Here is a 21,875-nt window from a genome sequence, read left to right on the forward strand (position 1 = left end):
CTTGTATGAACAATTACTTAACCCAGTGATTTCTCATGGAATGAATATGTGTGTGTGGATAATGTATAAGTAATATATATGTGAGAGATCTGATTATTTCTGTTCATTCTTTCATGAATGCCCTGTCCCAGATCACCATAGGTTTGATTTGACCAGTTTCACTGTTGTATCTCTTCTGTGATTTTTGTTTGTGCACATGTAGGTTTCTAACTGATTATAAGCTAACTTGTGAGGCCAATTTAACCTGTCAGCGTGGGTTTTGTTTATTTACCTTGTTCATTTATTATGCTCATGCATTTTTTGTCTACCATTTACAAATCAGTAGGTTTTCACCTGTTCATGGGAGACACGGTCTGTGCAGTGGCCTTGATCATCGGTGTTGCAGGCAGTGGCTGGCGGGGCTGTGGCCCCTTTTCTCCAGAGTGGATTATATGGCCGTTACTGCCTGCCTTTCTTTAATACGTTTCTTTTCCAGCCAGCTTTACTCATACTTTTGCCTAACCCAGACTCCCTGAAGTTTGTACAGTCTGTTTAATAGGAAACGTTTTCACATTATAGTTAAAGGAACTTCCTTGGTTGTGCTGGTCAGTTCATATTCTCTTATTATAGTGAGTCCATTGGAAAGAAAGACTTCTTTGTTGCTATCTGCCAACACTCTTTAAAATTCATGTATTTCAGCACAAGAACTCCTATGAGTACAAAGAAACAAAGTAATATCCTATAATCCACACTCAAAACAAACGCATGAAGAAATCATTGCTGGAGTCTTGAGATTCCAAAACAAAGCACAGCAACGCCTGTGTAATACCATAACATGTACCAACAAATGCACTTCTGTGCTGATTGGTGGGTGGCGTGTTACTTCCGGGCTAAATTCTTTCTTGGGGAGAAGCCTGATGTTACCATTTTCTTTCATTCCTGACCTTACCGTCATGTTAATTTATATCCCTTGCTGTCACTGAGGGAGCAGGGTTTTGTCTTCTGGCTTCAGCTTGATCCTCACTGGTCCTTCTCTGAGATTCAGGTGGAAACAGATAAGTGTGTAAAAACACGACCAGTGTGTAGAGATGGGAGCGTTTCTTACCAGATGATTGTGCCTTGAGGCTGTCTCGTACTAAGTGCAGAGGGAGAAGCCTGACTTCATGCCAGGGGAAAGGAACGGATGCTCAGAAAGGACTGTGACCGTCGTGTGAGGTCGCATCTCTGCGTTCCCAGGACTGGCGCCTCAGTCTTGCCATGTAGTCCACACTATCGACTTTTTAAACTCCCGGAAGTTTTGAGGTTCCGAGTGTACATTTGTTTTAGTCTATTCTCTTTTACTAAAAGTTGGTGAATAATATGCTGAACAGCAGAAAAAAATCTGAACTGAAAAAAACAAAACAAAACGTAGGTCATAAAAAAAGTAAAGCATTGTTTCAACAAAAGAGGTTAAAGTACGACTGCCCGTTTCTCAGTTTGTCTCTCACAGATGGACCGTGGGATTATCAAGAATGAGTCAGTGCAGAATAATCCCTTGTCATTTTGATAAGAAAATTTAGGCTCTGTGCTGTCAGATCTCCCCCACCCCCCTTCTGAAGTTGTGCAAGTTGGAAGCTAAACTTAGTGCAGAAGTAGGAAGAAATAGCCATTCCCGTGTGTCTCCTCCATCAGTGTGTGTGTGTGTGTGTGTGTGTGTGTGTGTGTGTGAATTTGAGGTCTTTAGGTGACCTGGCCAGGCATGTACTGTCCTTGGTTCCCAGAATGGTTTGTAGTCCCAAGTGACTACAAGTGGGGGAGATAAATTCAGAGTGTGTGTGTGTGTGTTGTGTGTGTGTGTGTGTGTGTGCGCGCGCAAATTCAAAGCAGTAGAATTCACATTCTCTGTTGATTCTCTGCTTAAAAGGGAAAATTCATACCAGAAAGGGCAAGAGCACTTGACTATCTTTGCTTTAGAAAAAATAATTCAGAAAATAGGGAAGGGAATGTTCCGTCCAGGAGGTGGTGGAGCATTTGAGGTTAAAGGAAACAATTTGACAGCGCTAGGACATAATGTGTTTCCACTGATGCTCAGAAATGTTTATTGAAAACCTACCAAGTCGCCAACAGCTTGAGGGGAGATGGTAGGTCTTCTTCGCTGTATTGAAAAAGGTGGCCAGTTTTTCTCAAAAAGCTTCTATAGCGAAAGAAAAGTAAATAGCAGCTCTCGGCAGTACCTGAGAAAAGCCTGTGACGTTAACCAAAGGAGCTCAGCACTCCTCTGTCAGGTCTTCAGACTCTGCAGACCTGTTGCTGCGTATTCTAAGTTGTGTTACAGAAATCACTGGAGAAATTTGAGAGGGGGTCTGTCGACCTCTGAGATCTAGTGATTAGCGTGATTTTAAAAAGTGAACAGCAGAACTTGCTCAATGTTAGAAGAATTCCTTTTGTAAGCCAAAATCTGGGTCAAGATTGCTTTTATAAGCTTTCTGGTTCTCTTCATGATGTGTTCTTGTGTGTTCTTTCTGAGGGGATGGCCCTGAGAAGTATGAAGACTTGAAAAGTTCACAGGCTTGGGAGAAAACCCATTAGTGGGTAACAAGCAAACGGGGTCTGCAGCCCTGACGCTGACCTGATGATTTTGTAAGCAGTGACCTGGGCTGTCCAGATGGTTTTAAGTGAGCGCCATCACAGTCAGTGATACTTTGTTTTATTCTTAAATATTTTTCATATTTTGGGCTTCACAGTGGATTAAGGATGTGCATGAATTGTTTGTTGTTGTTTAATCACAGTTGTCTTTGTGTTTGATTTGTAGGAAGAAAAGAAGAAGTTCGACAAAGAGACAGAGAAGAATTATAGCCTCATTGATAAACATTTGAATCTATCAGCCAAAAAGAAAGATGCACATTTACAAGAGGTATTTTTCCTGCTACCCCCCACTATGAAAAACAGCACACCTTTTAAAAAAATGCATTTTAATTTTGGAAACTTTCTATCTGGGATTATATAGAGATAGATAGAACAAGTTTTGCAATAAATGAACAACAACAAAAAAACTTCTGTTGAAACTGGACAAAAACATGACTGTGTCTGATAGTGATGGTTTAAACACGGATTCACAGGACAAAAATTTTTGATTCAGAGTATGTATATATAGGGACAATAATTTCCAGCAGCCGCTACTGAAGAACAGATGCATTATGTGTAGGACTAGATCGCTTAATTGGCTTTCAAGATTTCTGGAAGAAGCGAATCAAACTCTGTAAGCTTATGTAGTGCCCTTGTACTTTAATGTGAAAGCTGCCTTAATCTTATTTGATGCTTGGGATTAAGGATGTTGAGCCTCCTTGGAAAGAGAGCATTCATTTTACTTCTGTTAATAGACTCATTTTTTTGTTTTTTGAGGGAGCCTTGTGGAAGGAGAAAGGAATTACATCTTCTCTCCAACTTTTTTTTCCTCTTTCTAAAATGCCTTGCTGTTTGTTCTTCTCACTGACAGGCTTGAATAGAAAATGCGATCGCTTGCAGTTTGGAACATAAACTTTCATTAACAATAATTCTGTTTCAGTTTAGAATCTTGACATCCCGCACAAGTGCGACCCCCTTTTTAAAGCACATTAAGGTATCTGGTTCTGATGCACCCATAAATAGGTACTAGTGCAGGATCATCCAAGTAACAGCATTGGCCCCGAGCTGTTATAAACCCAGGCTACGTGAAGTGTCAGATACGGGGGTGTGAACTGTGAGTGTGTGAGCATGTGTGTGGTTGGTCTGACATCATCCACCTGTGACATTTTCTTCTGTCTGCCTCATACCCTTGACTGACACTTGGCCAGCGCTTGATAGCACATACAGAGAAAGGTGCTTTTATGCCACCTAATCCGTGCAGCAGTCCTTGTGCTAGGGCTCCGCTCTTCCTGTTCCATGTTGCGTAGAAAACCTTGCAGGCGCACAGGTGCCCCTTGCCTTCTGCCCTTTGTGGATTTTGCTACGGTGACTGCCGTTGCTTTTCGAGCCGCACTGTGAGCAGGTTTCACTTCTGCTCTCCATCCTCTGTTTTCGGGTGCCTTGAAGACGACGTTCATGCTCCGAGTACATTTCCACCTCCGCTCCACTCTCTAGCAGGTGTCCTGTTCTCACCGTCACCTGTGCAGAATGTCAGGAGCCCTCCCGGGGCCTTTCCTCTCACTGCCCACGTCTAGTCCAGCAGCTGATGTCGCCGTTAGCTCCAGAATAGGCTTAAGCGTGGCTGCCTCTTACGACCACCCTTCTCCGAGACTGTCTAACTGTGCCTCCAGAGTCTCAGGACCCCTAAGGCCCATGTGATCTGTGGCAACCCCTTGGGCAGCCATACTTCATGCTCAGGGCCTTTGCACGTCATCTTCCTCCTGCTTAGTTTTTATTTTTGGTGCTAGGATGGAATCCATGGCCTCAGTACATACTAGGCAAGTGCCTTACCCCTGAGTTCATCCCGGGTCCTGCCCTGTGTGTTTTTAAGCTGCATCTTACACACCTTCTTCCTTCAGTTACTCTTTTGGCTGCTGTCTGCCTAGAGGACACCTGAGTAGAAAAGCCGTCCCTGGCACCCTTACTCTGCCTTTTTTTTTGTTGTAGTCTTGCAGCTCTTTGACACCCATGAGCTTTTGTTACAAGGCAGCAGCATTGCTGTGTTCTTACCCTGTCCTCATTTCTTGGAACGGTGCGGGCTCCCATGCCACACACCAGAGCAGGGAGATTGTGAGTCGAGCCCAGACCGAACAATTTGGTGCGGCCACGTCTGAGAAAACAACAAGCAAACAAACCCTGGGGACCCAGCTCACTGGGAAGGCCGTGGGTTCAGTCCTCGGTATTTTCAAACAAAAACAAAACAAGCAAAACCTGCCGCTACCTGTTAGAAAGAAACTACTTCACAGGAATGTGTAGAGAGAGCAAATCTGAAGGTGTCTATCACTGTGGCAAATTCATCAATCCCAAAGATAATTAAACTCCAGACCGGAAATGTGAAGAGACCCCAGAGACGAATAATTGTGGTTTCATTTGAGTCACATGCACTTTTCTGTCTTGCTCTGTTGGCAGACATGCACACCTCTGCCTCACGCGGCCTTGAGGAGGTGTCCTGGAGGAGAAGGTTGATCTGGATAGTCATTACTTTCTGCCAGTTGGCAAAGATCAGTGAATCTTGAATGGGTTGACTTGAGGTACTGCAGAGAGCAATAGACATTGCTGAGGACAGCACTGAACAAAGGCATGGAAATATAATTTATAATTTCCTCTTGTTTCAAATGGAAATAGCAGCACAAAACTAGTACACACCACGCTGGCTCTTCTTATAATCCTGTTAGGACCTGCTGCTTTGTTTATTGGGCTTAATGCCTTCCACCATTCCCATCCCTGAATTCTACTTGTTATTTGTACTTTTCCATATTTGGAGAATTCTATTTGTTTCTGGAGGTTTTTTTTAAAATTTTAAATATTTTTAAAAATGAAGTTTATTTTCTTTCTTGAGATACCAAGTGATAATATTTCAATATAAGTATTACTAGAGAAGTAAATTCTTTAACTCTGTGCAACACTCTTACACATATTTATTAGTCTTACAGCAGAACTTTCCAAAAATTAGATAATCATCCAGAGGCAGTTGTATGTTTGGGTAATAAAAACGAGTGACTTTTTCTCAGCGTAGTGTATTAGTGCATTTGCATTGCTGTGACAAAATATCCAGGGCTGGACATGTTATAAAGAAATGGTTTATTTAACTCAGTAGTTCTGAGGTCCAACAACATGGTGCTTGGCTTTGGTGAGGGCCTCAAGTCTGTGCCTTCCCATGATAGGAAAGTGACATTCAGAGGGACAGCAAGGCTTACAACAACCTAGTCTCCCAGGTAAGAACCCAGACCTTCTGGGAGTGTTACCCCGTCTCATTACCTTTCTGAAGGCTTCACCTCTTAAAGACCCAGTCCTGGCACAGAGGCCAAGCTCCTGGTGATGGGTCTGTGCGGGACACACAGCCAAGGGCAAACCACATCATGTGGTGGAAGGATAGCGTTCACCTCCCAGGCTCAGCTAGGCTGGAGGAAGTCCTTCTACACAGCTCGGACATCTGTGGGCTTGGGAAAGTCACGGGCCGTCTGTGACCCGGATGGCTGACTTCGTGAATCAGTGGCCCAGCAAACTGGGTGCTCAGAACCCTCTGGGGTGGTGAAGAGGTTGCCTGGCACCATGAGGGCAGGAAGCCCAGTAGAAGGAACAACCAGGAGACTCGGCTATGAGACAGTCAGTGTGGTGAGTTTGACCTGGGTATGAAATTTTAAGGGCTTTCCCAGTAATAATCGCACAAAGAATCTACTCTTCTTGTCTCATGTCTTCATTTTATTCATTACTCAACCAAATTACAGTGTTTTTGCTGGGCATTCTCTGCTTTAACTGCTAGTGGCTGAGTACTCAAACTCTGGTTGTCTGAGGCACAAAACAATCGTAGTTTTGAGGTAGAAATTCAGGGTTAGTAACACTGCATTTAACTTAAAGCATTTGTTGAAACAGTTTTTAATTAGATACTAGAACAATATTTTCAAAAACCTAGCAAGGAATTGATGTAAGATATATATGTATTTACGAATTAGTTTTTAATTATTGTGATGTTTGTTTAGTCACTATTTAAAGCTACTAATGGATTTAATCATTCACATTGTACGACTACCATCACCCTCTATCTGCAGAACTTGAAAAAATCTTCCTGAACCAAACCTCTGAACCTATAAACAGTAACTCCCAACCCACTCAGCAACCCACTGTGAATTTGAAATTTTAGATACTTGAAATCATATAATATTTGTCTTTTGAACATCTCATGTTTCCTAGCACGAAATACCCCGTGTCCGTGCACACTGTGGCCCGTGTCAGGATGGGCTTCCTCTTAAGGACCGGGTGCCGCTCCCCTGTGTGTGCGCCCATCCCCTTCTGTAACCAGAGATGGGGCTGCCCGTCACGTGGTAATTCTGTTTGCAGCGGCTGCCCTGAGGTCCGCACCGTTTCACACTCCCACCTGTAATAAGGAGCACGACTCGGCGCGCTGGGTGCCCTCACCTCGTGGCCAGCGCTTCCTTTCCTTTCCTTTCCCTCCCCACGTGCGCACACGCATTTGCTGGCGGCACCGCCTTGCCCTTCCCTCTCGACTAGGTGTGCCTCCCCTCGGGTGCTCGTTGGCCGTTTGTCTGTCTTTTCTGCAGAAATGCCTGGTTAAGTAGATTTTAAAAAGTAAGGTTACCCAGGCCCGGGAAGAGTGCATCCTGCCTCCTCGGGCTGTTTCCTCACTGTGCCCCCCGGAGCCATGCTCCCCCGGCCCTTTCCTTCAGGCCGGCCAAGCTGGCCCTGCCCCGATGTGAGGGTCCCTGGCCACCTGGGGCCCTGCCCCACCGAGGGTGCCTGGCAGCCGCCGCCCCTCGCCCGATGCCCAGAGACCTTCCGGCCTGCGGCCCCAGGGTGCCTGACCCGCGCTGTTTCACCACAGGCAGATCTCCAGCTGGAGCAAAACCGGCAGCACTTTTACGAACTGTCCCTTGAGTATGTCTGTAAGCTTCAGGAAATCCAAGAAAGGAAGAAGTTCGAGTTTGTGGAACCCGTGAGTATTCCAGCCACTCGCTTGGGCAGCTCGGTAGCCAGGCTGGCGGTATAGACGCGGAAGAAGCGGCAGGGACCGCCTGGGGTGCCTTTCCTGCCACCCCTCTGTGGCACTTTAAAAAAAAGAAAGGAACTTTAAAAATAACACAGTATTACAGAACAGTGAAACAGAGTTGGTGAAACCAAAGAGGGGGCAATGTTCTTGATGTCAAGATATTCTTAACCAAAACCCAGTTAATTCTGCTAAGTTTAACCCAAGAGTTGACTTTTCTTTCGGAGACAGGGTCTCATGTAGTCCAGGCTGGCTTTGAACTCCCCATGTAGCCTGGACTGGCCTTGAACTCAAAGTGATCCTCCTGCCTCAGCCTCTGGACTGCTGGGATTTATAGGCACGCACCACCACACCCCAGTCAAAAGTTGACTCTGTAAAATGCCAATGTCAAGTCTCTTTTGGTAGTCTTTAAAACATACACCCCACCCAGACACGATATTAAAAGGTGACTGAAAGTAGACATCCTGGGGGGGCACCTTTAGTCTGGTGTCTTCAAGCTTTGGTTTCCTTAAATAGTAATTCTTAGCGTGATTTCTAAAATAACTCATAGTGCTGTGGTGATCTAAGTGGAAAATCTCTGTGTGCGACATTTGAAGCTGTTATGTGAGTGATGCTAGCAATTCTTTATTTTAGAAATACATGATTGTCGGTTTGATTATGTACATGTATTATATACATACAAAAATGTATTTTGTGAACCAAGCAGGCATTTCACACTGAATTTTAGCCAAAAAAAAAAAGAAAAATTGGAAGCTATGATTAACTGCAACAGACTTTTTAGTGTTATTTTTCTTAAACAGCTTTATTGAGCAGTAATTAAAGTCCCCTACAGCGTGCTCATTATGTGTGTGATTTCGAGAAAGAAAATTGCCGTCGTGATTAATTAAAAATCAGCCAGATGAAGTAATAAAATTAACCTAAATTAAAGCGTCATAGGACAACTGAACCTCCATGAAAGTCTTCTTTCATGTGAAATAAATAGTGTGCACTACGTTTATTGGCCCTTCAGTGTTCTGACCTGGTCCGAGTAGTTCTGAGTACAGCGCTGTACCTGTTCGTTATTCCGCGCTGTGACTCAGTGGGATCTTCTTATCTCCCTTGGTGAATCGGAAGCAAGCGGAGCGAGGGTCAGTGATCTGCCTCAGGTCCCGCAACAAGTGGTCGCGGAGGCTGCTAAGGAACGGGCTGGCCCTGGAGGGTAGGGCCTCAGATTCCCAGATGGCGGGCAGCAGGGTTAGGAGCTCCCGAGCTGGACGGACATGACTGCCTCACTTTAGACGACGCACTCACTCGGCACACAGGTCTGTGCAATAATTACGAGGGCCAGACTGGGAGCAGGAAGAGAAATGAGAGTTTAATTGCCATCTTGCCTCTGCCCCGGGAAGAGCTGCTGACCTCTTATCAGCCAAACAGGTGGCAGTGCCAGCACCTCGATTCTTCTGTGATTTTATTTTCTTGCAGATTGACCTGTGTCATCAAGGTTTAGATTAGTAATGAATATTGGGGTTCTCTGGACTGATGTGGGCAAATGAATGACTTAGACTTGGGTCTTTCTGATGGAGCATGCTGTACAAATTGTCTAAAGGTGCTGATATGTGAGACAAATCTCGTTTTCTATAAGGCTACTTTAGTCCCACACTGCAGACAGATTGACTTGAATCCTAGTAACTTCCTTTATGTCGCCTCCGTGGAAGGCAGTGAGATGAGGGAGATTCTCGGAGATTGGTACGAATCTTTTTTTTTTTTTTTTTTTTTTTTTTTTTTTTTTTTCCCTTTTTTTTTTTTTTTACATTTTTTTTTTTTTTTTTTTTTTTTTTTTTTTTTTGTGCCCCTGACCTTTCCTTTGTGTTAACTACCCTCTTTCTCCTTTGTCTTAGATGCTGTCGTTTTTTCAGGGAATGTTTACATTTTATCATCAGGGCCATGAACTTGCCAAAGACTTCAATCACTACAAAATGGAACTTCAAATCAACATTCAGAATGTAAGTACATGGGAGCTTTCCGGTGTTTAAAAAAAAAAAGAAAGATATTTGAAATACGTACTTTTCATATGCTTGCTGTATGGAAAGCCTTATATTTAAAGCCAGACTGAGGCGTTGCTAATGGGAAAATGGGGCTCTGGTGCCACCCCGTGGTGAGATCTTGGTGTAACAACTGCTCTTCTGCTAAATAAAGGCTCGAGAAATTCTGCCCCCTGGCGGCACTTTCCCTGCAGTTCTAAGGAAAACAGGTAGGCCCTGAGCCAGGTTTCCCGAAAGCGCCAACAAAGTGTGCCAGTTTAGGGTTCTGGCTTTACGTCGGCTTAAATTTCTTCTCATGATTTTTACTCCTATACAGACTTAGGGCACAAGTGGAATTTATTCCCTGCATATTAGGCGCATTCACTAATGTGTTAGTGCTTTTGATCTTCGTGGTTTTCTTTTGGAAAAGGCATGTTTCCTGTCGGGTTTTGCTAAAGGCATTTAGAGAAATTTGTATGATGATAATACAACCCAGTTTTTAAAGAGAAATGGGCAAATGTCAGTTTTCTGTATCTTTCTGCACATTCTGAAACTTAAAAGTAGTGAACCTCCCTAAATCTTCAAATATCTTATTCCAATACTCTTAGCTTGGTTTTATTCTAGTACACGCTGTTTTTTTTTTTTTTTTTTTTTTTTTTTTTTTTTTTTTTTTTTTTGACATTGGATTGAACTCACATCCTTGCGCTTGCGAGGCAGGTGGTCGCTCCACTGAGCTAAATCACAGGCCCACAAGCTGTTCCTCCTGTCCTATTGCCCATACTGTTGGGAGCTCTTGACCTTGAGTTTTGTCTTTGTTGTTGTCCCCCGGCCCGTTTTTTCTGGGGGTGGTGGGGATTGAACCGGGGCTGGGTAGCGGAGAAGCCTGCTTTGTGTCCCAGGCTGGTCCTGAAGTGCAGCTGGCTGGCACCCCAGGGGTGTAGCTGCTCAGTTCTGCTTCTAGCTAATTCTTTTTCCATCAGAAGTCCCAGCACCTTGGACTCCACCATGTACCATCTGTCCTACCTCAGTGGTGCTGTCATTTACTTACTGCTCGGTCATTGATCTCATTTCCTGATGCCAGCTTTTAGTGTAATGAATGGAAAGAACCAGCTGTATAACACTACTATTGCCAGGGGGAAATCCTAGTTAGGTTTTTTTTTTTTTTTTTTAGTAGCGGGGATCGAACTTGGGTCCTTGTGCTTGCAAGGCAGGCACCAAACCGCTGAGCTAAATCCCCAGCTTTAGGTAATGTTATTTTTATACTGTCTGTGAAATATACCAATCTTAGAGTCAATGATCTCTATGTTTTAATGCAGTTAATAATTCAGATCAACTTTGGGGGATTTTATTATTTTAAAAAGTAACAAATAATAAAACCATTTTAAAAACAAAAACAGTAAGTTACTTAGAAGTGAAAACAACCTCTTCCCCCATCTTGTTATACTTTTTCTGTTACAAAAATGGTTATACTTTTTTTGAGGGATACAGTCTTCATCCATTTTCTATAATCTAGAGTAATGACTGAAAAGCAAGAAAGTAGCAAGATGGCTTTCAGAAAATAGAAGTTTCAGAAGAATGGAAACTGTATCAAAATTAAAGGATATTTTTAAAAAAGTAGCTCTGAACTCCTGTGATCTCTGTCCTCAGAATGTAGGGTAAGGAAAACCAGAATAGAATTCTTTCTGGAAGGAAATACCATGAGAAATTTTAAGATTTATAAGGACTCTCTTGAAGAATGGCTAAGAAGTATTTAGGCAGATGTGCAGATGTTTTCCTTAGTTGGGAGATAATGATTTTCTCCTTTGCCTTCTTAAAGGTGATGTTGCCTACCGTTGGTTACCGTAGGGTGGTTGTTGCTGTTATTTTGGACCATACCCACTTAGGCTTCATAAAAGTTCTGTGATTCCGATTTTCCCCGTACTCCTCTTTTGAGAGGAAATGTCCTTTCTGTCTTTAAAGTTTTATTTTTATCGGTACATGCGTACTACTTAATGCTGATACTCCTCCGCAGGGAGTTGGTGTAGGTACACAACACCTCTAATTCTTTTTTCAAGCTCTTTTTCTTAGTCCCCTTTGCATTTGCAAAAGCTCTGCCTCCCTAATTCCTATTACCCATCCTTTTATTTTGCTCTTTGAATTATTTATATTTCGGCTTTCTCATATAAGCCGAATCACGTGATATTTAAGCTCGCCTGGTTTATTTCACTTAGCGTCATGGTCTCAAGGTGTATCTGTCTTCCTACAAATGGCTCAGATGTGTCCTCCTTTGTGGCAGAGGTACTACTCCATCGTGTATAAACACCACGTTTTCTTTATCCATTCATCCGTTGATGGGCATATAGGCCACTCCCAAGATTTAACTGTCACAAACTGTGCTGCTATAAACGTGAGTGTTTTTACATCACTGTGGCGTGAGGTCTTTAACTCTTTTGGGAAGATACCTAGAAAGGGAACAGCTGAGTGAAATGAAATTTGTTTTTGGGTTTTGAGGACTCTCTGTCCTGATTTCTGCAGTGGTTGTATTGGTTTACAGTCTCACCAGCAGTGTAGAGCTCTCCACCCACAGCAGTTGTTAATTCAGTTCTTGATGATGGCCTTTCTTGTCGGAGTACGTGGAATCTCAGTGTTCTAATTTGTATGAAAAGTCCTTTCTCAAGTTTGACTTCACTAAGGGCAGGGCCAGCCCTGAAACATGGGCAGACTTGCCCCAGGGGCCAAGGAGGTTAGTTTAGATTCATGTTTAGAGTTGGGTTAGAGAAGGGTCTCATGTGCTGCTCCTGGGATCCGTGAATTCAGGGTGGGGGGAACATCCTGATAGGGCTCTCTGGTTTCCTGCACAGTAACAACTTGTAGGTCGGGCGGAAGGTCCCCTTAACTGCAAGAATTCTGACTTAGCCGTGGATGGGAGATCTCAGCTCACTTTTTCCTCTCACTGGTGGTACCTTGTCTGTTCCCTGTCTGGTAGAAGGTATCTTAAGGGTGTTAACACCTTGGTCAGCTATTTCCCATTGCCTGGGTTCTGCCAGTCACTGCTTCTTGTTCTGTCACCTCTCTACATACAGCCTTTCAGGGGATGCAGTGGGGTTTGGGTGAGGGTAATTTCCCAAGACATTCTTCCTGATTTTATTACACCTTTGCCCCATGGATGGTTAGTAAGTTAGTAAGTTAGTGAGTGGTTAGTAAACCATGGGGCTGGGGGTGAGAAAACGTGATTAAAAATGGCGGTCTGTTCTTGGGAGTCCCTCTTTGCCTGGACCTTCAGAGCTGTATTTCTGGCTAGAATTGTGGCACAGACAGCTGCTTTTCCCTTTCCGTACCCGCTCAGCACTGTGACTCACCCTGGCACTCTAGCCTGCTCAAGTGTCTGCAGTCCTGCCTGGTCCCGAGTCTGGGAGAAGGAATCCTCCTCTCCCAGATGCGAGTTATAATGAAAGGGCTGATTTACAAAGCTTAATAACTGAGTTAAGTCTGGTCCACTTGGAAGTATTTGCTGAATCACAAAGGAGAAGAAGGAAATCAAGGCGCGGGTGGTGTCTTACTGGTGTAGAATATTTCCAGATAGAGGTCTAGCTCATAGGTTAGTGTGAGGTTTGAAGCACTGTGAACTCTTTTCAGTAGTGGGAGTCTCTGTGTTTTTTAAAAAATTGTTTCATTTTTGTTGTGCTGGTGATAGATCCCAGGGCCTCATGCATGTTAAGCAAGTGCTTTGCCCCTGAGGTTCCCCCCTAGACTCGAGTCTCAACAAGTGCTTACGTGTAACCCATTATAACATGCACATCTAACTGTGATTATAATGGAGAGAACATTTTCATATGTACTTGAAATTTAGGATCCGAAATTGCTGGTTCTGTCTAGTGTATTTGTGTTCACATTAAAAAAATTTTTAAATTCCCACTCCGGTTGAATAATCATTCCCCCAAACAAGGCAAATCTGTAAAAGAGTGAAACCTTCCCCCCAGCAGAGACCTGAGCCCCCAGGAAGTAGAGTGGAGAGGCAGAGGGGACCCTCTGTGGGGGCTGGGGTGGGGGTCCAGAGGGAGGAGCAAGCTGGAGTGTGTGGGAGGTTGGTTACACTGTACAGGTAAGTTAGTGAGGAAATAAGCAGGTACATGTGTGAGAGGAAATTTACCCCTCTGGAAAGGGACAGGCCAGAGAATCGGAAATTGTGCAAAGGTTAGGGTTATGGGGGTGAACTCACAGATTTTCACTTACATCGTGTGGAAATTGGGGTGTCCGCTCGCATGTGTACGTATGCACATGTATTTTCTCAGTTGGTCTCCAGAAAAGAAGGATTTCCAGTCCGTTAGCTGTGAGCACAGGGCCCAGGTCTTGATTTCTCAGTGCTGCCCCACACCTCACCCCGCTGGAGGACCAAGGGTTCCTTCGGAGAAGTGGTTGGTTCTAGTGCTGGGGTGGGGAAAGAACATAAACTCAAGTGCCTTATTGCACTAGGGGTAAGTAGTTGCTCAGGGAATCAGGACGGGTCAAGAGAAAAGCCAGCCTGGAGGGGCCCTGGCCAGACAGATTGAAACACATTTTTTTCTGTGGTAACAGAAATCATGCGCGCGTTGGACAGAAACTCTTGGGGTTAAATAAATGTAGAGGTGAGGCGAGGGTTGGAATTGCAGCAGGAAGACAAAAGAAGGGAACAAAATTAGAGTGCTGTCAGTGTAGAGAAAGGGATAGAAACCCTGAAGAAATGAGAGACAGGAAAAGAAAGAAACACACCACACAAGCGTTGGGTTTCCATAAAGGACACACACAGATTATAGATACTTTTTCAGTTCTTAGTTTGCATTGGAAACCTCTGCACATAGGTTTCCGCTTTTCCAATCTGTAGCTATCCCGACTCGCCATCCCCCTAGGAGAAAGTACTCTTCCACCCTTTTTCTACTCGTAAGACCCTTGGCAGCCCTGTGCATCGTAGGGAGGAAAGAGGAGACATCTCAATGATGATTGTCCCCCTCAGCTTCGCCCCAGTTTCACACCAGCAGTTTTTCCGGCTTACTGCAATTACTGTGCAATCTGGGTAAGACAAATGTCCAGAAACGCGGGAATCACAGTTGCTGTGGTAATTTTGTCATCTCTCCTTGCGCATAAGGTTCCCTGGTAGCCGCTTGACAGATATTGGCAGACCCGGTCTCCTGGGTTTAAGAAATGTGATTTGTCTCTCCAGATAGCAACAGTGTTATTTGTAGGAGAGATGGCTTTTTCTCCCTTACTTCTCAGGGAAGAATTACCAAAAAGGGGCTCATGTTCATTAGTTTGCCACCCCCCCCCACCCCAAATCAGACCTTGACTGGTTAGACGGTGACAACCTTGGTTGAAAAAATTTTCTAAGTTGGAAATTTTATGACCAATTTTTTTAAAATCTAAGATTTAACAATAGCATAAGACACAAAGGTGGGAAGTTTTCTGCTGAGTAGAATTATTCTTTGCATTAGAAAATTTCAAAAATTCAGAACCTCTGGATACAGTGGCTCTTGCTCTCCTATTAACTATTTCACTGTCCTTCTTTGATTTGAACAAAGTATCGGGATGTTCTGGCAGACATGTAAAAAACACCCTACACATTTAATTAGTTACCGGAGACATGTCCATGAAGAGATTCACGAGAATGTGAAATGGATTTGTGTTTTTTGCTCGTTTCAGACACGGAATCGGTTTGAAGGAACAAGGTCAGAAGTGGAAGAACTTATGAATAAAATCAGGCAGAACCCCAAGGACCACCAACGAGCAAGTCAGTTCACAGCGGAAGGCTACCTGTACGTCCAGGAAAAAAGTAAGGGGCCCGCAGATGCTGCTGGACGGCTGGCCGCAGACCCGCCTGGTATCAGTGCTCATTCCTTGCACGTTCAGTGTCTGTGGTTTCCACCGATTGAAAATGTTTGAGCCAGAAACAAAAAGCACACATCACTGCGTCGGCACGGGATGTGCACAGGCTTTTTCTGTTTTTTCTTTTTCTTTTTCTTCTAAACCATATGCTAGAATTATTCCCATAGCATTTATATTGCATTAGGTATTTTAAGTAATGCAGAGATTATTTAAACTATCCAGGAGGAGATCCATATAGATAGATGGATGGATGGATGGATGGATAGATGGATGGATGGATGGATGGATGGATGGATGGATGGATGGATGGCTAGATGGATGGCTAGATGGATGGATAGATGGATGGATAGATGGATAGATGGATGGATAGATGGATGGATAGATGGATGGATGGATAGATGGATGGATGGATGGATAGATGGATGGATGGATAGATGGATGGATGGATGGATAGATGGATGGATGGATGGCTAGATGGATAGATGGCTGGATAGATGGATGGATGGATGGATAGATGGATGGATGGATAGATGGATGGATGGATGGATGGATGGCTAGATGGATGGCTAGATGGATGGATAGATGGATAGATGGATGGATGGATAGATGGATAGATGGATGGATAGATGGATAGATGGATGGATAGATGGATGGATGGATAGATGGATGGATGGATGGATAGATAGATGGATGGATGGATAGATGGATGGATGGATAGATGGATGGATGGATAGATGGATGGATAGATGGATGGATAGATGGCTGGATAGATGGATAGATGGCTGGATAGATGGATAGATGGATGGATAGATGGATGGATAGATGGATGGATAGATGAATGGATGGATAGATGGCTGGATAGATGGATAGATGGATGGATAGATGGATGGATGGATAGATGGATAGATGGATGGATGGCTAAATGGATGGATGGATAGATGGATGGATGGATGGATAGAAGGATGGATGGATGGATAGATGGATGGATGGATGGATAGATAGATGGATGGATGGATAGATGGATGGATGGATGAAGGATGGATGGATGGATAGATGGATAGATAGATGGATGGATGGATAGATGGATGGATGGATAGATGGATGGATGGATGAATGGATGGATAGAAGGATGGATGGATAGATGGATGGATAGATGGATGAATGGATGGATGGATGGATAGATAGATGGATGGATGGATGGATGGATAGACGGATGGATGGATGGATGGATGGATAGATGGATGGATGGATGGATAGATGGATGGATGGATGGATGGATGCATGGATAGATGGATGGATGGATAGATGGATAGATGGATGATAGATAGATGGATAGATGGATAGATAGATGGATGGATGGATAGATAGATGGATAGATAGATGGAGGTTATATGCAAATTCGCTGCCATTTCTGAGGAGCCTGGGGATCCAAGGACTTTGGTATAGGGGATGAGTCTTGGGACCTGTCCTCCAGACATAGGGTGGCTCTTTCCCTTTTTCCTTTTCCTCTTTCCCCTCCTCCCTCCTCCCCTTCCCTCTCTCTGTCTCTTTCTCTTCCTCCCCACTTTTTCCTTTTTCTTTCTCCTTCAGGGTCAAGTTGCATTGCAGCCCTTTTAACTTTTCACTGTTTTTGAGTCAAGGCCAAGCTGACCTTGAGCTTGGGGGACTGCAGCCTCCCGAGTAGCTGGGATTCCAGACGTGTGGCACCTCGCCTGGCTTTTGCTATGTGTATTGTAATTACTGGGGCATCGTCGGACATGGCCCCTCCCACACCCTTCCTCTTCCTACACAGGAAGAGATGTCCTACTCTGCAGCGGGCATTGCGGGGGGAGGGAGGGTCAGGAGTGCCCTGCCGTGCAGTGGGCCCAGGATGCTCTGCCCGGCACTGTGCCCCTTAAGAGCTTGCTCATGGCCTGCCCTGGAAGTGTGCAGAGTTGGAATGGGGTTGTCTTTTTCATATTGTCCTGATCACACTCAGTGTGTGTGCACGCACACACACACACACACACACACACACACACACACACCTTCTTCTCTCCCCAAGCCCTGGCTTGCCTTACATTAAGGTCCAGAGGGGTATATTTCTCTTTTTTTCCTTGACACCGTTTCTGTCCGCACCAATCTTGCATAGTTTGGTTCTTGCCCAAATTGGCAGGAAGATTATTTATGGCTATGAAAAATAGTCTTACATAGCTCCATAACTGAATTTCTAGACTTTTTAACATTTTTAAAGAAAAGTTTATTTGGCCTATGCTTCTGCTGGCTGGAAAGGGGCCCCCTTCATGAAGAAGAAACAGGGAAAAGGATGCATGCAGAAGGGACCTGAAGTCAGAGACCCAGCCTGGCCCTGTGTGAGGGACTCTAGTCCTTCCCAGTGGTGGTGGCCCATGACGTAGTCATTCCTCCAGGGCCCCACTGCCTAAGTGTGGGAGCAAATCCCACACATGAATCTTCGTGGTGCCCACCGTCTCCAAACCATAGGATCCTTACGTGAAACATAGAAAGCCTCAGTCTTTTGAAAGCGCTAAGGAAATGGTCTCTGTTGGACCGCTGGGCTCTCCTAGCTCAATTCTTCAACGGTAGAAGCCAGTCACCATTTCGTAGGGCATGACTGTGCAGGGAGTGTTTCTAACTTGCCTCTCTTCTCGTTCTTAACTGCAGTTGGAATATAGCCTTCCTTGCATTTGCAGCCCGTTTACAGAACTTTTCCACTGACCAGTTTAGTGCACAGGGCCCTTGAGGAATAGGGACTGACTGCCCCTGTGTGGCACTGAGGTGAGGTGCAGTCCACAGGATGGCTGGCCTGCTTGCTTGCTCTCATTTATCTGCAAAGTGCCGGTCTTCACTTCTCAAAAAGAGCACTTCTGTCAGTGGGGGTGAACCTATGGCCTGTGGGCTCTTTGTGTCACTAACTTACGTGATGTCAGCCTTAAAATCTTCACCATCTGAGTCTCCATTTTAAAAATTAATTTTGAAAGAAAATTCAGAACAGAGTCGTGAGAATGTTCAAATTCTTTACTTTCTCTTTTTGGAGGCACTGTGTAGTCCGGATTGGCCTCAGACTTGTTACGTATCCCTGGCTGGCTTGGAACTCAGAATCTGTTCACCTCAACCTCCCAGATGCTGGGTTTTGTACGTGGTACATCCCAGTGATTGATAGATAACTTGCTTAAGTGACTGGTTGTGCAAGATACTGGTTGTAAGCTATCCTGGGAGCGAATAACAAAAATGATAGTAGCAAACTGTCATTCACAGTAAGCCAGGCACCGTGTGACTACACTGTTCATATCCTCCTCTCACTGGATTCCTAAAATAACGCTGCGAAGTGAGAGTACTGTTCCTACCCATGTATCCGTGAGGAAAGGCAGGCACCGAGTGGTCGCGACCTTGGTTCCCTCGATCACACAGCTCCTGAATCCTTGAGCTGTGCATGTGAGCAGGAAGTCTGTGCTGCCCCCGGTCTTGTAAGCGGCCAGGTGCTTGGTCAGGTGGGCGAGAGGGCTGTGAGCCCCTGAGCTCAGAGCTGCTGGGGCTGGGTCTTGTGGAGCCCCCCTTAGGTCTAGAGACTGAGATGAAACTGGCTTTGTTATCTTGCAGGCATTTTGACTAAGTTTAAGTTTTGTTTTGTTTTTTTTTTTTCCGTACTAGAGATTGAACTCTGGCCCTTGTGTTTGTAAGGCAGGCAGCGAAACCACAGCTGAATCTCTGGCCCTAAACTTAAGATTCTTTAGTTTAAAGAAATAATAATAATATACCTACCTCTCCTTGAGGTTTTTAAAAATGAAATCAACTATCTGAACATGTTTTTGAGAACTAAAGAACACAGTACCAGCATTAGGTATTTATAACAGGAAACTCTGTTGTCCCCAAACTCAGGTCTTAAACTGAGTTTAATGATAGTCTGAGATGAAATCTGTTGTGATCTGTAACCCCTTATGTCTCTTTGTTTGCCCTCTCCTAGCACAGCCCAATTAACTCTCTCTAGAACTACATGCGTTCTTTTTGGCTTCTTTTCCCCTCCCCAGTTTGTCATTTGTGCTTTTCAGATATGGAAGGTTTATGTGACGGTATAGGAAAATTACGGCCGTAAGAAATGTTACCACTTCGTGAGAAAATGGCTTCACTTGGTGAGAGAAGATAGATTCCACCTCTGTGGAGTAACCTGTGGCTTATGATAATTAGACTTGTTTCCCTGTAGGTATGGGGAATTGAATCTTAGGGTCTTGTGCCTGCTGAGCTGTATGCTGGGCCTGATGGCTGGACTTGACGTGTGACAGTCAGGTGTCAGGCATCCCTGCCAGAGGCCAGTGTCCTCCTAGAGCTCTCTGACTGGGAAGAGTGATTTACCAAGAAGAGAGAACAGGGGTTCCGACTGTGTTCTGGTGCACACAGGGACGGCTCACCCCTATTTAAGTCTTTCATTCTTTATTCATATTTTTTCTCCCCCCACCCCGACTCTTCTCTCTGACTCTCTTTATTATTTTAACTCCTTCCCTGTCTGCCTCTGACTTTCACAGCGCGAGGTATTCAAACTGAGAACTTAGCCAAGCAGTGATCGGAGCTACACCCTTGGCCAAACATACTTCCTTTCTAAAGCTTTGCTTTCCACAGTTACCGAGGGGCTGTTAGCAGGTTTAAAGCCCTAAGTGAGTTTCTATATGAGATGCTTTTTCTCAGCACTGTGTTTCTACAATTCTGTGATTTTGCAAAGGCAGAATTGAACATCCGATCATTGCATGCATTGAGTGGAACTTCGGAAACTCTTGTGAACTCATGGTACCTAGAAGCAAACAAAAAATAGAGCTTACAGTTAGGAGGTTTTCACCCATGATATAACTGTTGGTTTTCCTAGTGCACTTTTAAAATACATGTCTTTAAGTCACTTTTGTGTTGCTGAAAATACCATAAAATCGTGTCTCAGGTGATCTTGTGGTTCATCTTATTTCCCTCCATGCCTCCTTCTGTTAGAGGCAACGTTCTGGTTGATCTGCACTTGTTACGGGGCTTCTGTGTTTGGAGCTCTGTGTGTCCACTTATTTGTGAGGAAGAATGCAAAGTTCTGTTTTTTGTTGAAGGGCCAGCTCCATTTGGCTCCAGTTGGGTGAAACACTACTGCATGTACCGGAAAGCGGCCAAGAAGTTCAACATTATCCCGTTTGAGCACAGATCTGGGGGGAAACTTGTAAGTGTTTGCTTGTACTCTCCATATCTATGTGAGAGATTCTCTGGAGTTGTCATTTTAATGGTTTATGGTCAATAATAGTAAGTTGCATTTTTTGCTTCTAAGTAGGCAAGAAAATAGAATAATTCTTTTTTTTTTTTTTTGAACGGCATGCACGGGTCTTCACAGTTTTGTTTGTTTTTTTTGAGAGAACAGTGGAAACCTTTTATGTCACTTTGTTTGGAAGGTAAAGATTCTACCTTTACTAAGCTTTTGTGGCTCCTAATAAGTATTAAATGCTTTTCCGCTAATTACGCAGGAAGTATACCTCGGGCCTTCATTGTCTGTTCACGGCTTGATCCGTAATGAATTATAGACACAGAGTTCTCAGGTAGGCGTTCTCTGTTCAGCGAACTGCTCATGAAGTAGACAGCACAGTGAAGCATCATCGTAAGAAGAGAGCACCAAGACCCCAGGCGTTGGCTGGCAGGAGAGAAAGTCTTCATGTGTGTTTGAAATAGAAGTTGTAGCTCCGAGCAGGGATGGATGCTGCAGAGATAGCTCCTCACTAATAAGGAACATTGCTACAGAAGCGCAGAATAAACACACTTCTCTGAACGTGTACCTTGCTCCTCCCTAGAAGGCAAACTGGAGTAGCGACGAAGTACTTGTGAGAGCAGGGTTGTGGAGAATGCACAGAGCCAGGAGGGCGTTCTGGAAGGCCAGGCTGACTCATGCGGGGCGCTGAGGCCCGGCTTGCTGTCACCGGGAATTCAGACTCTGAGCCGTTTCCAGGTAGTGAGGATCATTTTCTTTTACTCTCCATAGGAAAAAAGAAAAAACCCATACACACGTCAGGCTATTGCTCTGCTATTTGGTGGAGAGCTGTGCTGTCTGAATATTTGTTTTTTTTTTTTTTTTATCTACAGTTTGAGAACTCTTGATAGTCTGGGAAATATCGAAATGTTCTAGGAGTTTATCCTTAGATGTCTGAGACTTCTCCCCTGAGCACCTCTCTGCCTGAGTTGCTTGTCTCCTGTCTTCATTTCTTCTGCTCCTAAAGGAGATGGCTTAGTCTGATATCATAGTATTTATAGTAAAAGGAAATTAAATTGAGAGCAATTGATTTAGGAAAGAGGAAGAACTGTACAGATTGTGGGTTTAAATGATCATGACACCTGATCCAAAGCTCTTAGTGGACTTGCAGGTTGATCCAAACTCATATGGAACTGGAAGCTTTTTTTTTTTTTTTTTT

At 44.3% G+C, this 21,875-nt stretch overlaps 1 protein-coding gene across 1 annotated transcript in view; it reads left to right on the forward strand.

Moving 5' to 3' along the window:
* Arhgap10 (Rho GTPase activating protein 10) overlaps window positions 1-21,875 on the forward strand; it is a 300,009-nt gene that overhangs the window by 113,047 nt on the left and 165,087 nt on the right. The window contains exons 6-10 of the mRNA XM_019208745.2: window positions 2,771-2,872; window positions 7,463-7,573; window positions 9,502-9,606; window positions 15,277-15,406; window positions 20,535-20,641. Coding sequence (XP_019064290.2) covers window positions 2,771-2,872; window positions 7,463-7,573; window positions 9,502-9,606; window positions 15,277-15,406; window positions 20,535-20,641 — 555 coding nt within the window. The remainder of the gene's footprint in view (window positions 1-2,770; window positions 2,873-7,462; window positions 7,574-9,501; window positions 9,607-15,276; window positions 15,407-20,534; window positions 20,642-21,875) is intronic.

Source organism: Fukomys damarensis, unplaced genomic scaffold (assembly GCF_012274545.1).
Source record: "Fukomys damarensis isolate Sample0158 unplaced genomic scaffold, DMR_v1.0_HiC HiC_scaffold_38, whole genome shotgun sequence".
In the NCBI taxonomy this organism is placed as follows: Eukaryota; Metazoa; Chordata; class Mammalia; order Rodentia; family Bathyergidae; genus Fukomys; species Fukomys damarensis.